Raw genomic sequence first — 18,674 nt, 5'->3', positions numbered from 1 at the left:
CGTCCTTAGATGTTTGAAGTGAGTGGAGTGATGCATGCTTTGGTGTGATGTGAAGGACCATCATGGGTTCTCTGAGTCCCTGTCTACTCACATTGATTTTAAGCAAGTGGAGACTTCATTTCAATGACAGACAAGTCTGCTCTGCTGTCATTAGTTTGATTAGCAAAATTAAACTGGTCAGTTTTGAGTTGTGTGGTTGTGGTTGTATGTGTGTAAGAATGTGCTGAGACATACTGGGGCCTTGGCCTGGTGTTGCTTCCTGATTTGCCATAGATGCTACCAAAATAGATAATGACCCTCCATGTCCCTAAATTGAAATAAGGAGGTCTGAAAATGAATGAATGAGACAAGGACTGACTCCTGGCTTGTCGCAGTTATAAAGAGTCCCCTTCTCATAAGCCAAACAATTAATTGTAAGAAGTAGGTCTAGAAATTGAAATGAATAAATAATTAATTGATCTGTGCCAGGTAGATAATCTCTAGCAATTAGGTACTGGTATAAATGTGCTGAAAAAATGAATGAATGTATGATCTGTGACTGCTGCCTGGTTTGTGCCAGCTGCTGCCAGATGACCTCTGGCTCCTGGTAACCTGCATAGCAATAAATGGCTTTTGAAAATTCAATAAATAAATGAATAATTGTCATAATATGCCCTTTGCCTTAAAGTCTTTTACATTACATTTTGCAAAGCAATATTACATACTAGAGGATATTACCCAAAATGCACTGCAGTTTTACATAATTACACCTGTAAAAGATCCTTTCTCAACTGCTCAGATTAGCTGGTAATGCTGTGGGACTTTGCCCAACCAGTTTCTATTTCCTTGATTTTCCTGGTCAGGAATACACACACACACACGCACACGCACACGCACACACACACCCACACACACATCTCAGATGTCTATTTCCTTAAAGCCAGTAAAGAAATTCCCAGAAGAGAATTTATCTTCCTTTTTGCTTTGTATTTAATTACTTTTGACTGCTGCTTTGTCAAACTTATTTTTGTTCACCATAGTAAATTAATATCCAGGCATTAGCAAACCCTCCTTCCAGAGTGGATGTATGAGTCTGCCTTTATTTTAAATAACACTCTTCACAGTAAAGACTTTACAAACCAAACATGAATAAAAAAACAAAGTCAAGATCATAAGGTGCAGGAGAGACACATTGAGACAGGCAGCAACTGCAGTGGTTGACATTTGGGAGAAGTGGAATCTGTCATTTAAAATAGTATTTTGTATGATATTTTTGCATTTTTTTTGCCATCTAAGTAACAGAAAGATTATTTGTGAACAAAATAAAACATACAAAGAAGAGGTTGCCAGAAAAATTAACCTTAAGGGTTGATTAAGAATCCAAAATAACAAATTAACCAGCAAAATGTTTGCCTTTTTTTACCTCACTCGGCATATCTAAATATCACAGGTCAGGGGTCTTTTGTACAAACCCAACTTCCAAAAACAACATTCCATTTACCTCAGAAGTCGGAGCTGGAAATGACGTATGACGTCACACCCAAGTTGACTGTGTTCCGGTAAAATATTCAGAAAATAATAAGGGCAGCTGCAGGAAACCCTTTTGTTGTGCTTGCTCTGCTAGTTGTTAGCAATGCATTATGTGGTCTCACACACGTGCACTCGGGAGACAACTTCAAGGCTTATAAAAATGTAATTACACTCCCAGCCAGGGTCTGGCGCTGCTGCCGAATGCCCTTTCTTTTCCACTTTCAGCAGACGCAGTGGATTGACAGTTGCACCCCCTAATGACATCACTTCCTGTTCCCGGCCATCTGAACCCCTCTGTTCCTGTTCTCCCGATTGAAAAATGGCTCCGCTGCCATCTTGGAGCCAGTAGGAGATTAAGACTAAAACTTAATTTACTTGTGATTTTTTCAACTGCCAATTATACGGGGATCGCTAAGGTGCCCCAACTCTTTATCTGTGTTTCTTCTCGTTTTTACAGGGGTATTTTGCACATCCACCAATAGACATTGGACAGCACTGTGTGTACGACTGATTTAATGAGGCCCAAATAGAACACGGAAGAGATAATGAAAAGTATAATACTACAACTTTCACCAAACTTTGTGGTGTATGTCACCATTTTGGATAGATGATCTGAAGTCAGATAAATATGGAATTGACAGACCAGCCCCAAGTTGCAAATCTGACCTAAGGGACTTGCCAGTTGAAAATTCCAACTAGGAACTCAGAAATTCTGACTTGCCAGTTTAAATAGAATGAAACATAAATGAACAAATCCAGGAAAGCCTTTCTTGTGCTTGCTGTTCCAGTTGTTAACAATGCATTAAGTGGTATTTTGCACTTCCACATGATGATGACTGTTTATGACTGATGTAATGAGACGCAAAGAGACAGAAGTGCCAAGTCAAGCAAAATGACACCTTTTATTGGCTTACTAAAAATATTACAATATGCAAGCTTTCGAGGCAACTCAGGTCCCTTCTTCGGACGAGATGGCTGACACAGTACAACACCCTAGTACTACAGAAGTGCTAATAAAAAGTATTACATTGCAGCTTTCACAAACTATTTATGGACAGTGCAGCCATCTTGTATTTTGAGATTGAGGTTGATGAAGTAGAAAATCTGATCTGTGGAGGAGTTCCAGTTGAAAGTTCCTGACTACCCAATTCAAATGGAATGTGTGATAAGTTACTCAAGCACTACATCCAAAGGTGACTCTGTCTGCCAATCACTGACTTCCCCATTCCCAGCTCATTGTCCTTTGAGTTGGTTTATACTCTCTGCTGATCTGTTGGCAATGTGTCTCAACTGTTCTCTAGTTTGATTCCATATATTTTCTTGCTTTTTTCTTCCCTATTGAATTAATTTCTGTAACTAGTTTAGTGTTTTAAGTTGATTCTGAATGTGCAAAATGTATTTCACGTTTTGGTACAATGACATTTTTGCAAGCAGAAGTGAAGAAGTGTGAGGGCATCATTGGGACAGCTTAATGGACAACATCATGCACTTCCTTGGTGTCTAAGACTTGGAATACCAAATAACAAAATGCTCAATCTCACCCAACACAATTCTGGGTTCAAATAAAGGGTATTTATTTATCAAAACCATGATTCCAATGATCACTAGACAAGAATACAATACACAATCAATTTCTTCTCTCCTTATATACTCCAAGTGATTATTGCTCACTGCCTCCCGACTCTGACTCCCCAAGGTAAGGTCACAGGCGTCTTTTGAACTAGACTCAAGAACTGCTTCAGGTGTCATGCACAAGTCGACTGGTGCACTTCTGGGTCTTTTGGAAACCATGCATTTCCAAATGTCAATGCCCAGCATGCCTTGAGGGTGTCCTATGTGGGTTCAGCCCTCAGGAACACTGCCACCTGCCACGTGGAGACATGAACTGCTCTACTTTAAAATTCCATTCACTACATTTGAACAAGCTGCCATTTTTCCTTCTTCTGCTGTTTATAGTGAAATTCTGAATGCTTTATTTTGTTAAATATTCACACATGATCTGCGGTGGGTTGGCACCCTGCCCAGGATTGGTTCCTGCCTTGTGCCCTGTGTTGGTTGGGATTGGCTCCAGCAGACCCCCGTGACCCTGTAGTTAGGATTCAGCGGGTTGGTAAATGGATGGATGGATGGATTCACACATGATAAGTCTCTTCTTCAAAACCACTGGGGAGCTAAGTTAAAGTTTTTGCAAGGTTGAAAACATCTAAAACACATTATGTTAAACTTGAGATGAGCTGCACCATCTATCCATCTTTAAACCAGAGGAGGACTATGGAAGCTGGAGCCAGTTACTGTTTACAGTTACTGACTGGACTAACTCAGCTGGCAGATTGTTACGCTGTCAGTAACCCATAAACCTGCATAGAGGGGCTCAGTAAACTTTGCCTTGAACGTATGCAAGAGGGTGATAGTGTCAGTTACTTCATAAAATTCCAGAGTGCCATTGTTAAAATCCACATACACTCCTATTCTAGAAGAGCGTGGGGAGGAAATGACCGTCTCTTTGTTATCGTGCCAAGCAGAATAATGGGAAACATAACAACATAAGCTCCAGGACTGGTCATTACGTCCCAGGAAACATTCATCTTCCACTCCTTTCCTTTTGATTCCTTCATATGTGACTCCTATCACAGTCCCGTCTCCAGTCCATTCCACCTCCCAGTAGCTCTGATTCCCAGACAGAGCCTCCTTGCAGAGAACTTGAGGCACACAGTCGAATCGGTTTGGGTGAGGTGAATATTGGGTATCATCCCAGCCAAACTTCACCTTCTTATGCCCTTCAGAAAGAAGAAGAAGATCATTTGCAGTGGTGAGATCGAGTGTAAGTTCACAGGAATCTGAAGAAAAAAAGACAGCGAGAAATGAAAATCAGAGGGGGTACCTTTTGACACTTAAACGTATAATAGCTGATTAAAATTGCATTATCGTTCAATGTTGTATATGATGTACAATGTCGTACTTATTGTATGTGGTCTCTGTTTGTGGAGGACAGGCAGATACATTACAATAACATGAAGCTTGAATTTGAATCTGAGAGAGGTGTGGAGTGTGCTGGTGGCTTCCATTTACCTAAAAAGAAATCAATTTGCTTAAACATCTTCTGATTGTAAGATGTTTATTGCTTCATTTATCGATGATCCTGTTACTACACACCTTAGCACCCCACTTCTCGTCAGCTTTGCTATTTGTCACTCCCTCCAAGGGAACACACGGTTTTGGATAGAATCTCTGCATATATCACTTATATTGTAGCCTGGATGAAGGAACACCATCTCCAACTTAGCCTAGAACAGTTCACCGACAAAAGCATGATAGACATATGAGCGCCAACAAACCCGCAACGGACAAATGAGCGCCGACAAACTTGCTAACTGGTTTTCGACAAATGCGCGCCGACAAAATCGCCACAACAAAATCGCGAGAGGGGCCAAAAAGTGGGACGCGTATGTGCGCATTATGCGCTGCAATTCTTCCTACATATGCAGGGCGTGATCTTAAGGACTATCTGCGTGCCGTGTCTCATAATGTTGACTTCTAAAATAAACATTATTATACAGTATATGCTTTAAACTAGTAATTCATATTTAATGAAACTTTCGCGATTTTGTCGGCACGATTTTGTCTGCTGATTTTGTCGGCGAGATTTTGAAGCCATGTTTTAATGGGCGCTATTTTGTGGGCACTCATATGTCTATCGCGCAAATGTCGGGTCACACCTGGAACAAGATAGACCTTCTTGCTATCCCACCTATTCAGTACCCCATCTCTGTTCACCTTGGCTCATTACTGGAAATACCGGCCAAGTTGAGACGCAATGTCAGGTTGGTGCTAGGTGACTAGCTGTCCTTCAGGGACCATGTTGCTATATCCTCTCCGTCTTGCAATATCTGACAGAGTAAGCAACACAACCGTGGTCCAGTCTTTGGTCTTGTCATGTTTGGACTACTGCAACTACAGTATCTGCCAGCATGTGTTGCCAGATGGCTGCAGATGATTCAAAATGCAGTGTCACATCTGTTGTTCAATCAGCTGAGGTGGGCACGTGTCTCTCCTCTCTTCAGATCACTACACTGGCTTCCTGCAGCAGCAATCATTAAGCTCAGACGTTGATGTGCAGAGTAATTAATGGGTCAGCACCTACGTAAATGGAGACACTTATGAGGTCCTTTGCTCCTTCTTGACCACTCAGGCCTGTTGATGAGCAGCGTTTGGTGATGCCACCTCTGAATCACATCAAATCTCACACCAGGCTATTTTCATGTGTAGCTCTTTGGTGGTGAAATCAGCTGCTGACCTCCTTTTGAAATTCAAACTCCTTCAATATGTTTAAGAAGCATTTGAAGACCCTCTTCTTTGGTGAATTCCTGTCTGGCTGATTTTAGCTGTTAGGTGTATGTAACCTAGGAAGTGTAACTTGCTTGTATTTTGTTCCAAGCTCTTGTCCTGTCACACTTGCACCTAAACAGCCCCAGGTTTAATGTTTACTCGAGTATGTTGAACTCATTTGTAAGTCAGCTGTATATATACTGCTTTTGACATGAGGGGGCTTTCCAGAGTCTAGCACAATTTTCTGTGTCCTGATCACAGTCCCAGATTTGGCTGCGATTAGACTTGTAGGCTTTTAAGATAATGAATTGTGTCCCTGTAACCTCATCAGCTTCAAGTCCTCTATGGAGAAACTCTGCTTGTGGGGAATTGGGGGTTTAGTTCCCAATTTAAGTTTGTGTGAGTTGATTCGCTCATCAAAATATTTTTAATGCATACAAGTTTTCATGCATTTATTACAAGGTGACAGTTGTTTTATGTATATGTTTATGTTTTATACACATTTTATGTTTAAAGTTTTGAATTGATATACTTTGATAATCACCGAGGGGGAATTTTCTTTTCGCATGACCTTTGGAGGTCAGAGTGCAGGGTCAATGCCTGGAGCGATTATTAGGTGCAGAGTCTTACTCAAGGGTCCCTTCAGGCAGTAACGTGATTCAAACTGGCATTCTTCCAGATACTAACACAGATCCTTAGCCTCAGAGCCATCACTCTGGAGAGGTTGCAGATGAGATGAAAACATTAAGCGCTAATGAAGCAAATTTTGCTTATGATGAAACACAACTTGTTTCACAATTTCTTTTGCAAAGCAAAGCTCTTATGTTTTTTCTGTAAATCCAATTAACCTCAAATCATTGCCACTACTGACATGCTATGTTACATAAAATAATGTATTCTCACTGATCATGTTCAAATTCAAATGTATTCTTTCTTAAGGAGTTTTTTTTTACATTTAGGAACTTCTAAAACAATAGTGTGATGCATATTTCACTGTAAGCTGGATAAAGCAGTCAAACAGGAAATTTTTGATCTTGAGGTCAACATTTCCTTGTCCTCCTCAGCACACTCAGATCTAATATCACAATCTTTTGATGATTGAGGAAAACAAACAAACAAAAAAGAACTAAAAGGCTGTCTGGTGTGACCTCTAGGGGCTGCCACTGAGCCCCAAAACCCAAACACAATTACACGTACAAGTCCCAGGTTCACAACCAATCTTTATGTAACAAAGTATCTTCCCATTGCACTCTTTCTATTATTTATTCGGAGTGTTGCTATTCTTTGCTCCTAACTCTGACTCCGTGGGCCAGGTGGAGAGCTCTCTTTTAATTTCAGACCCGGAAGTGCTTCCGAAGCTTAATCTATTGCCTCCAGAAACTACTTGCGGGTCAGGCAGGTCCCTAACAGTCCTTATGCTGTCAGTATCTGACAGCTCTGCCTAGAGGCCTCCACAGAACCCGGCATGGCAGGCCCCTGGGACTGTAACTAATGTTCTGTCCTGCGGGTGATCATATTGGGGCTCACCAGATAGGATGCTGCCACCCACTGTAATTGGGGGGTGCTCTGCCCATAGAAGGCATTTACCCACTGTCCTGACCTTCTAGGTACCCAAACCCGGCCAGAGTGTCATCCATGGTAGCTGGGATGCCAACCCCGGTTGTAGCTGCTGATGCAGCGACTTTCTGTGTCCATGTCCTGGCATGGATTGGGACTGTGATCATTCACCTACTGAAATTCCTTTGCCATGACTTTCTGGCCAGGCAAGGAAGCAGAATCCATCCTGGTTGGTCCCTCACACCTGCCTAAGCTTCTATCAGCTCCCTCTACAAATCTTCATGCACAGTGAAACAGTAAAGTAGATAAGAAAGCTTGACATTTTCAATATATTTTTAAAAATATTTTTAAAACTTACGTTTTAAAAGGATGTTTCTATCAATTGTGCTAGACATAACAGAATTTGGGACCATGTATTCTGCAGAGAAAAAGAAGAGAATGTATGCATTAGTCGTGAAGAACTGGTTATTTTCAGCTTCTACCATGAGGTTTCTCACTTACTCTTACACAAGACTGCAGTATGTGCGAAGTCCCTCAAACTCACCACTCTTGCTGATATTCACAAACTTCCAGCAGCTGACCTCCTTCAAACACTTCTGCAGATTTGACAGATTCTCCCTCAGATCCTCAAGGAAGAAATGTACATTTATAGCAGTGTTGGTTGTGTCTTCACTTTCAGAACAGGCACGCACAGATGGGAACTTCTGCAGGGCCAGGAGAAAAAAACTGAGAGAGGGACATCTTAGAAAATCCACCAGGAGAGAAACAATTCTGTTTTAAAAGATCTCCTGGTTTTCTTTAGATACAATAATGTTACCTGGAGGAAATGGATATCATCGTCTGTCTGTGACAGCTCTACCAACTCAGTGTTTCTTCTCTTCAGCTCCTCGATCTCCTTCTCCAGTCGCTTTTTGAGCTCTTCAGCTCGTTTCACTTCCCTCTGTTCATGATCTCTGACTACTTCAGTCACCTGGGACCTCAGCCTCTCAATGGACCGAAGCAGAGAAGTGAAGGTCTTCTCATATTCTCGTATTTCTGTGTCAGCAGATCTCTGATTAGAACATAATTTGATTTAGTCTCATGTTAATTGAATTTTATTAGCTTCAGTCATGTAGGCAGGTTAACTCAATAAAGCTCTGTTTAGACAAAGTAAGCTTTCTGTAATATCACTGTCACCACACAATGTCAATTTTAACATTGGATCTACATGGAATAAGATATGTCTTGAAAAACTATAGAGATGGGTGTGTCTTCTGTGGTATAAGAGGAGAACGGGCATCCTGAGTAAGACAGGGAAGAAGACATTAAGGAGGCCAGTATGACAACGCAGACGGATTGGCCGGCAGAACAAATAATTAACTTATACCTGGCCGGTGTAAGTTAATGGAGGGACCAGAGGAAACCAATAGTCAGGAGTGGTTACATTCCTCATACACCAGGTGGCAGTGGTGCTTACATGCCAGCCTAGTTCGGTTACACACAGGGGTGTTTGGGAGATGGAGTCTAGAAGTGCAGTCTTGTCAGGGTCCCTGGGGATTCAGAGAGGGTGCTGTCGGGGGAGGACCTCCCTACTTTCCTTATGGCTCGGAAGTGCTCCACAGAGGCATCTGAAGCATTCCTGACTCTGATAGTGTTCTCCCCTAGAATTTCTTGTATATTCAGATATGGGGATGGATATTTGAAGAGTAAACCGCAAGACAATGATTATATTTTTTTATTATGTATATTAAAGAATCATCAATAGCAAATTAAATCACATTAATAATATATTCAACAATTATTATAAAAGTAAAGCTGAATAAATCAGACTTTGCAGCTGCAAGAATAAAAGGTAAAATACCACTTCCGGTTAGCGGAAACAGCTCAAAAGTTGTTAGACATCTGTTTTGTACCTGATAATTGTATGCAAAATTTGGTTGACCTAAGTGAAAGTGTGCTCAGATTGCACACATTGGATATAGACCTGATAAAGATTCTGGAGGAAAGGCTGCGTGGAGGTGCCGAAGCCAAGCTCAATTTGTTTGGAGACGTATTATACAAGGCCTGCAAAGACAGGTTTGGCGAAGCAATCTCCAAACCGAGAACTGCTCCAAGAGAAAGGGGGAGGAGGAAAGGGAGATCACCCAGCTAGTGCAAAGACGCCGACAACTCCGCAAAAGCTGGAGGAAGGCACCCCACGCAGAGAAAGAAGGTCTGAAAGTCCTGTGGGAGGAGGTGAGGCGAAGGCTTGCCAGTCTCCGCAGAGCGGAACGCATCCGCAAGTGGAGCAAGCGAAAGCAGAAAGAGCAAGCCAGCTTCTTCAAGGACCCCTTCAGACACGCTAGGCAATTGCTGGAGCGAAACAAGTCTGGGAAGCTTGAAATAAACAGGGAACAAATGGAACAGCACGTCAAAAGGCAGTGCAGTGACCGGTTAAGAAATATCCCACTAGGAACACCAGGGTACGTGCCCCGGCCTGCGCCACCGACGGCTGAGTTCAACATCATGCCCCCCAAGCTTAGCAAAGTCAGGCAAGCCGTGAAGAAGGCAAGGTCATCATCAGCACCAGGCCCCAACGGAGTCCCCTATAAGCTGTATAAGAACTGTCCCAAGGTACTGGAGCTGCTATGGTATCTAATTAGAACTGTCTGGAAAAAGTAGCTCATTCCATCAGAGTGGCAAAGGGCCGTAGCAGTCTTCATCCCAAAGGAAGCAAACTCCAAGGACATCGGCCAATTCAGAAACATCGCCCTGCTGAACGTGGAAGGCAAAATCTTCTTCTCGGTGCTGGCCAAGAGGATGACCACCTACCTGCTAGAGAATGGCTACATTGACACCAGCTGCCAGAAAGCAGGGGTTCCAGGTTTCCCAGGGTGCGTAGAGCACTCTACGATGATCTGGGACCAGATCCAGAAGGCCAAGCGGGAGAAGACCGACCTGCATGTAGTTTGGCTCGATCTCGCTAATGCATATGGTTCAGTCCCACATCAGCTGATCAACTACGCCTTGGAGTTCTTCCACATGCCTCCTTGCGTCAAGAATCTGGTAGCGTTATACTTCAGTGACCTGCAGATGTGCTTTGCCCTCCAAGACTTCACCCCGGGTGGCAGCAGTTGGAGGTGGGAATTGCAATGGGGTGTGCCATCTCTCCAATCTTGTTTGTGGCAGCCTTTGAGATAATCCTCATCGGAGCAAGACAAGTGGTTGGAGGAATCAAATCGCCATCTGGTCAGAGGTTACCCCCAGTGAGGAGTTATATGGATGATGTAACCAGCCTCCTTCAGACAGCAGCATGTACATCTCGGCTGCTGGGAAGGGTGGACGAGTTGATGTCATGGGCCAGAATGAAGATAAAACCTTCCAAATCTCGTAGCCTGTCATTCAGAAGGGGAATCAGAAATGACAACACCATCTTCACCGTCGGGGGAGAGAAAATCCCCCTTCTGGCTGAACAACCCATCAGAAGCCTGGGAAGGCAGATCTGTCAGACAAGCACATGGGGAGGTCCGTCATGAAACAGCTCACGGATGGCCTGCGAAAGATCGACCGGGAAGTACAAGGTTTGGTGCTATCAGTTCACACTCTTCAGGAGGGTAATGTGGCCCCTGAAAATGAGCGAGATCCCCTCATCCGCCGTGAGTAAGATGGACGCAAAAGCCAACTCATTCATCTGAAAATGGCTGGGATTGCCACTGTGCCTTTCCGAAACCGGCCTCTTTGGGAAGAACACACTACAGCTCCCACTGCAGTCCATCAGTCTGGGTTACAAGCAAGAAAAGTCCAGGCTGGTGCTCGAGCTAAGGGAATCCACCGACCAGTCAGTGAGGAATGCCAACACCATGGTTTCCACTGGCCGGAAGTGGAATGCCCAAGCAGAGGTTGACCAAGCCATCAGCAGGCTGCAACACCAGGAGATCATGGGCAGAGTCCAGGTCGGAAGAGCAGGGCTAGGAAGGGGAGAAGCGCCACGGTTCTGGTCTAAGGCTAACTGCAAGGAGAGGAAGGAGATGGTGGTGGCAGAGGTGTCGAGGACAGAGGAAGAGAGCTACAAGATCAAGGCCGTGTCGCAGGGCCAACAAGGAGGCTGGACGACCTGGGAGGGAGTCGTCAGCCAGAACATCAGTTGGTCGGATCTGTGGAGGATCCCACAGGCAAGGGTCAGTTTCCTGATTCGTGCAACTTACGACACGCTTCCCTGTCCTCGCAATCTCAACCAGTGGTTTGGGAATGAGGAAAGCTGCGCACTCTGCAACGCGCCCAATGCAAGTCTCCAACACATCTTGTCAGGCTGCAAGATCGCACTTTCCCAGGAGCGCTACAGATGGAGCCACGACCAGGTCCTGAGGAAACTGGCTGAGGTGCTGGAGGGGTGTCGACAGGGCAGCACAGGACCACCACTATCAGAGGACTGTACCAGCTTTGTCATGGAAGGGGGGGGACAAAGTTACACCAGGCCAAGAGAGATGTCGAGGCCTTTTTCACCCGACCAAGAGTGGAATATGAGGGTTGACCTCAACAAACAGCTGAGGTTCCCCACGGAGATAACAACTACATCTCTCCGCCCTGATATTGTGGTGTGGTCCACCAAAGTAAGATCGCTGCACCTCATTGAGCTGACCGTTCCATCTGAAGGGGAGATAGAGGCCGCCTTCGAGCGCAAGAAGGCCAAGTACTCCGAGCTGGCTGAGGAGTGCAGGGAGACCGGCTGGAAGACCACCATCTACCCAGTGGAGGTGGGATGCACAGGGTATGTGGGCTGTCAACCACACGCCTCCTGAGGGACGCAGGGGTGACTGGAAGGAACCTAAGAAAGGCCATTAAATATCTGGCAGAAGAGGCAGAGAAAGGCAGCTTTTGGCTGTGGTTGAGGAGAAAGGACAGGAGCTGGGGAAAGAACAAATAACCCCAATAACAGCTGCAGGGGTTGACAGGGAGACGTCCCTGTCACTGCTCCGCCACCAGGAAGCGTTCTAGCAATTAAAGGAGCGAAACGTTGGTGAATGGTGGTTCCTAGCTGAAGACCCTGCAGCTGACCCATGGGCACCGGAGGAGGTGCGACAGGCAGCAATGCCAAGCAGGTTATACCACCTACCTGTACATCAACTGATTGTGTTTACATACAGACAGACAGACAGAAACAGTTACAAAAATGGTATTTTCAGACTCAGGAAAGTCTAAAATGTCAAGATTCATCAAAATCTTGAAATGGAATTTTGGAAGATTTCAATACTTTCCCTATACTTCATAAATGAGAAAGTCAGGGAAGTTTAAAACATCGAGATTCATCAAAATCCCAATATCGAACCTTTGGACAATTACAATACTTTCCCTATATGAGAAATCTATGTTTTGTACCAAATACTTGTATGCAAAATTTGGTTGATCTAAGTGAAAGAGTTCTCAAGTTATTGTGTTTACACACACAGACACAGACAGACACACAGACATGGTTCCAAAAATTGTATTTTCGGATTAAGGGGAGTCTAAAACATTGAGATTCATCAAAATCTTGAAATGGAATGTTTGGATGATTAAAATTCTTTCCATATACTTCATATACAAGAAAATCAGGAAGGTCTAAAACATTGAGATTCATCAAAATCTCGACATCAAATTCTTTCCTTATACTTCGTATATGAGTTAGTAAAAAGAGCCCACTGCCTGAAGTATATGAGTCAGAGTCGGGAGGAAGTGGGCAACACTCAACTGGAGGATGGAAGGAGGAAGATTCATTGTGTTATTATGTAATCGTATTTGTGGCTTGCTATTGGAAGGAGAGTCGGAGAAGTTCTTGAGAAAGGAATAAAAATCCTTTATTTTATCCTATCAACATGTGTCCGTTTTGGGGCTCTCTACGGTCCCCTGGTAGTCATGATGTGTTTGCAATGTTGTTACCTCAAAACAGCCATATGCTTTGCAGGTACATAACTATTGCTCCTCCACATAACAAGAAAAAATGAGAAAATACCTTTGTTGGTATAATTCCTTAATGAATTCAATTGTAATTGACAAGTTAAAAGCAGGTCTTGTTGTTAAATGTTATCCAGATCTAGAAGGCTCAAGTGGTTTGTTTACCTCGATGCCACAAGCATGAGTCCTATCGTAAGAATTCTCAGTTCATTTATTCTCTTGACATTTTCTGCTGTTAACAACACTTTTAGTTCATCTACTGACACAAATCCACTCATCTAGCCCTCTGTCGGACCCCTCTCACTTTTACAGTTTTTTGTCATATTGAATTCTTTCAGTCACTCAAGTCAAATTGCACTGCCTTGCAGACAAAAGGAAAGAATTTTAAATCTGCAGTTTCTCTAATTTGCTAGGCCAGAAAAATAAAACTGCACCAGAAATTAACGACTCTGTGTGCACATCCACGTCAGCTCAAGTCTGACTTGGCCACATAGATGCCCAGCTTTAGGACGTGAATGGGATGCTGTACTCTTCTAACACCTGCCACATTAATTTATTCTCTGTGACACTCACCTTCAGCTGTGATATTGTCACTGACACTTTTGCCAGGGATTTCTCTTTGCTCTGGATTTTCTCCTTAATGTCATTGAGTGAGGTCAGCAATTGGGCCTGCGTGGAAAAACCAAAACACAAATGTCAGTTTTAATTAATATGGATCAATGCTCAGTACAAATGATTGCCAATTTTTATTTCAAAAATTTATTTCTATTAGAGAATTTTAATAAAATCCTTGATTATTATTTTAAGACAGAATAGATTTTAGCTAAATTTCATGTTCAGATTTATTTTTGTGATGAGAGTACAAAAAATTCTTACTGTGTGTCTCCTACAATATTAACTATTGGCAATGAATACAAAGAAATACAACTTTAGATGGCACATAAGTCTTATTCGTTTAAAAGGTGCACCAAATACCTTCTGGGGGAAACGTGCTGAGCTAACATGACACAGCTGCTCCAGCATGGAGAACTTTGTATAAACCTTACAATAGAAGAAAGAGTGGAGGTCTTGTAGTGGTGGATCTATCTACATGTGGCCATTACAACATTTTCTTTTTTAAACATCATTGGCCCCAGCCTTACAGATTGAAGTCCTCTTTGTAACCAATGGGGAAACGATTTATCATCTTCTTCTGTATTGTACCAAGATAACACCAATGTTTAGTTTTTGCGGCTACTGTTAGAGACTCTAACAAGTCAATGGCTATGGTTATTATGTAAATGAGCACAACAATCCTGTAGATGGCAGTAGAGTACCAAAGCAGAAATACACGGAATATAAAAAAGGAGCTTCAGAAGCTGCCAGAACTTACATAGATAGGTATTAAAATGAAGAAAGACGTTTACTGTGGCTGAATAAGTGTAATAAAGTTTATTTAAAGAATCGTCAGTTTGCTCCAATTTAAGTAAAGGAGCAACACATGGTACCAATAATGGTACTGGCAAAAGCTTCCACAACTTTGAGCTGAAGAAGGATGCCAAAAAAGGGGAGTTTTAAGGTGCTAACACAGACGTATATATATATATATATATATATATATATATATATATATATATATATATATGTGTGTGTGTGTGTGTGTGTATGTAATACATAGATAGATAGATAGATAGATAGATAGATAGATAGATAGATAGATAGATAGATAGATAGATACTTTATTAATCCCAAGGGGAAATTCACATCATCCAGCAGCAGTATACTGATACATCCATCCATCCATTTTCTAACCCGCTGAATCCGAATACAGGGTCACGGGGGTCTGCTGGAGCCAATCCCAGCCAACACAGGGCACAAGGCAGGAACCAATCCTGGGCAGGGTGCCAACCCACCGCAGGACACACACAAACACACCAAGCACACACTAGGGCCAATTTAGAATCGCCAATCCACCTAACCTGCATGTCTTTGGATTGTGGGAGGAAACCGGAGTGCCGGAGGAAACCCACGCAGACACGGGGAGAACAGCAAACTCCAGGCAGGGAGGACCCGGGAAGCGAACCCGGGTCTCCTAACTGCGAGGCCACCGTGCCGCCCTATACCGATACAAAAAACAATGTTAAATTAAATAGTAATAAAAATGCATGTAAAAGCAGACATAATATGTAAATTATTTGACGTTTCCTGTTGCCCTACACAAAGAATGATAACATGTTTAAGATACATACAGTAATTAAAGTAAGACGTTTTATTACGAGTGAATGAGAATGTGAAATTATTAACGATTCGTTCCCGAATCAAATTCACGTGAGTCGTTAGGCTGATTACCGGGTATTGAGTCGTTCACGAGTTGCGACTCGCACTTTAAACGTCAACCGACGAAACGACAGACGCTGATGACGTCACGCAGGCGCGCTCCCGAATGGGTTGCTATGATTCACTGAAAAGAGTTTTTCAAACAGAAGGACTCGTTCGAGAATCTCTAAAAAACGTCAGCTGGAATTGTAAGAGTACCTGAAAGACTACATCTGTTGTTAATCCTGTAAAAATCTATATTTGAAGTAAATGATAAAATACAGTTTGTTCATTTGAAATGACAGAAGACGTCGTGAAAATGCGAATGAGTATACAAATCCTAAAGATGGCAGCAGAGTACCAAAGCAGGTATAAACTGAATGTGGAAGAGCTGCTTCAGCGCAGACAGTTGCCACCCCAGTGGAACCTATAACGTAATATAGAAATTAAGAGCGATATTGGCAATTTCCACATACTTCACTTAAAGAACCCAGTTTGTTCTACTTTTTAGGTAAACAAACAACACAATGGTTATTTTAAAAGCAAGAAGAAATGTGGGTAAAAATTAACCAGCCACCGACACTTTATTATTGTTATTAAAGTATGCATTCATAGAAGGTTGAATTTGATGTTACTGTATAAACTAAATTAAATAATAGACGTATTTAAATACATTTGGTTTGTAAATAATGTTTTATGCCGTACAGAAAATGAATAGTAAAGTGTAAGTAGAACGCCTGAAACTTGTGAATGTTTTGTATATGTTATAGACTGGTTTCTGTTAATACCACTGTAATTGTAATATTATTGTAAGTAAATGGTCTTTTTAAATTTGATTTAGACACCCCCTTTAGCAGTCATTTTCCCATTGTTGTTCTTGTTCTGATTTGTTTTAGCCCTCACAATGACCCTGCTGCTCCTCCACTTTACCTGTCTCTCAGTCCTCTCCACATCAGGTGTCACCGTGTCGTGACTCTTGTGTTCAGTCGCCGCACACAAATAGCAGATACACATCTGGTCAGTCCTGCAGTAGATTTCCACAGCCTTCTGATGCCTCAAGCAGAGTTTTCGCTTAAGGTCATCGAATGGAATTTCCAGCTTGTGTTTCCTCAGGGCTTCGGACACCCTGTGAGGTTGGACGTGAGTCTCGCAGAAGGAGGCCAGGCAGGTCAGACAGGTCTGCATGGCTCTCATCTTTGTACCGATGCACACATCACAGAGCACATCCCTGGGGCTGATGAAGTGTTCGCGAGGACCTGAGCTGAGGTCGAATTTATTTAACTCCTCGACTACTTCGGCTAGAATGGTGTTTCTTTGAAGAATAGGCTTTAAGACAAAGACCATCCTGCACTGCGGGCACTTGTACATTCCAGTTGAATCCCAGTAGTCTTCAATGCACTGCTTGCAGTAGTTATGTCCACAGGCAGTGGTCACCGGGTCCCTCAGGAGTTCCAGACACACGGAGCAGGTGAACTGATCGTGAGACACTGAAATCTTTGCTTCAGCCATTGTGTTCTTGCTAAATATTGAATCCGGTTCAACAACTGTGCTCAAATATCCTTGCTGTAGTTCTTAAGGCGGAGACTGAAATCTGAGCCAGCAGACCATAGACAAACAGTGGAGAGGCAGGACAGTAACAGAGAGCAGACTCCCGCCATAAACAGAGCTGACTGTAGCATTCTCTTCAAATGAGCTGTTCATAAGAATAACGTGACTGAATTTACATGGTAATGGCTGGAATGGATTGGTGTCCCTTACGTGTTAGCCTCCAGCTCCTAACCCTAAAATACATTTAATGGTTGGACTGCCATGTGACTGATTTAACCCTAAATTGAACTGGTCATATCCAGAAATGAGCAGATGGATGTAATTTGGCACAGTGTTTAGATTAACAATTCCAAAAACCTGTGGTTCAAATGCTGATAATTAGTGATGAGTGACTCTCCCACTGAATTTGTTTCACCTCAAGTCAATTTCAGCAAACTCTGAGAAATGTACCTACCAGAATCTGGAGCAGTCTGGTTTTACGCCTAAGAATCTTCAAAAATGTTAATATTGGCTGCGTTTCTTTGAAGCCTTTGTCGATTTTCATAAAGCGTTTGACTCAGTTGATTGTGCTGCCTTGTGAGACATCCCGAGAATTTGCGGGATTCCCCCCAAGGTTACTGGATATCATGGCCAGTATGTATGCTGGTAATGTGAGTGCTGTGTAGATTGGAGGCCGAACCTCTGCATTTTTTCCAGTTAATACTGGGATTTGTCAGCAGTGTGTCTGCTGCGTTGAGAAGTTTACTTACCTCGGCAGTGACATTCATGGCTCTGGTGACTCTTCCTATGAAGTCAGTAGATGGATTGAGAGAGCACTGGGGGTTATGAGGTTGCTGGAAAAGGGTGTGTGGCACTCCCAATATCTATGCAAAAGGACGAAGGTCCAAGTCTTTAGAGTCCAGGCCTGCTTCCTGTTTTGCTATGTGGTTGTGAGACATGGACATTATCCAGTGACCTGAGATGAAGACTGGACTCCTTCAGTACTGTGTCTCTTCAGAGAATTGACTGGTTTGACTTTGTGTTGCTCAGAGTCCTGAATGAGGCACATTACCTGCATTGTGTGGGAGTATCAGTTACGGCACTACGGCCAAGTTTTGATACTTTTCCATGAAGTCCATTTTTGTTAATCAGGGAATCTGTGAATTTTGGCATATCATCGATGGAAACATGGCTTTCCTATATCAGTGAAGAAGAGATCTCTTGATTAGCTCCATTGCTAATATCTCTCTTGTTCTGGCAGCCAGTTTTTCAGTTGTCTCAGTTCTTCACAGATTCACAGTCCTTCCATATTTCTTCTATGCTATTACTGTATTATAAAGAGAATTTGAATAGCTCAAGAGTTCTTTAATCCTCATCATCTCTTTAATAACCTCACCCATGATTTATCTGGACTGTTTCTTTGTGGTGATGGTGTAGTTTTTATTAAGATCAATGGAAATTCCAGAAACTGAGAACTCAGGCATCCATCGCTCATGGATAGATTCAGTCTAACAAAATATGTGATGACTGACATTATTTGCACCCAAACCTGTTTAGGTGTATCACAGTAA

The 18,674-nt window shown here is 42.8% G+C and overlaps 1 protein-coding gene across 1 annotated transcript; it reads right to left on the bottom strand.

Moving 5' to 3' along the window:
* Window positions 1-3,569: 3,569 nt before the first annotated feature.
* LOC120536888 (tripartite motif-containing protein 16-like) lies at window positions 3,570-17,092 on the bottom strand. The gene is made up of 6 exons (XM_039765429.1): window positions 16,507-17,092; window positions 13,855-13,950; window positions 8,210-8,443; window positions 7,937-8,096; window positions 7,751-7,810; window positions 3,570-4,346 (listed from the first exon to the last, which is right to left on the bottom strand). Exons 1-6 carry the CDS (start codon window positions 17,083-17,085, stop codon window positions 3,823-3,825), a joined length of 1,653 nt encoding a protein of 550 aa, XP_039621363.1. The 5' UTR covers window positions 17,086-17,092; the 3' UTR covers window positions 3,570-3,822.
* Window positions 17,093-18,674: the final 1,582 nt, after the last annotated feature.

The sequence above is a fragment of the Polypterus senegalus genome, chromosome 10, assembly GCF_016835505.1.
Source record: "Polypterus senegalus isolate Bchr_013 chromosome 10, ASM1683550v1, whole genome shotgun sequence".
Classification (NCBI taxonomy): Eukaryota; Metazoa; Chordata; class Cladistia; order Polypteriformes; family Polypteridae; genus Polypterus; species Polypterus senegalus.
Note: the sequence above shows the minus strand (reverse complement) of the source record. Positions and strands in the feature narration are given on the sequence as shown.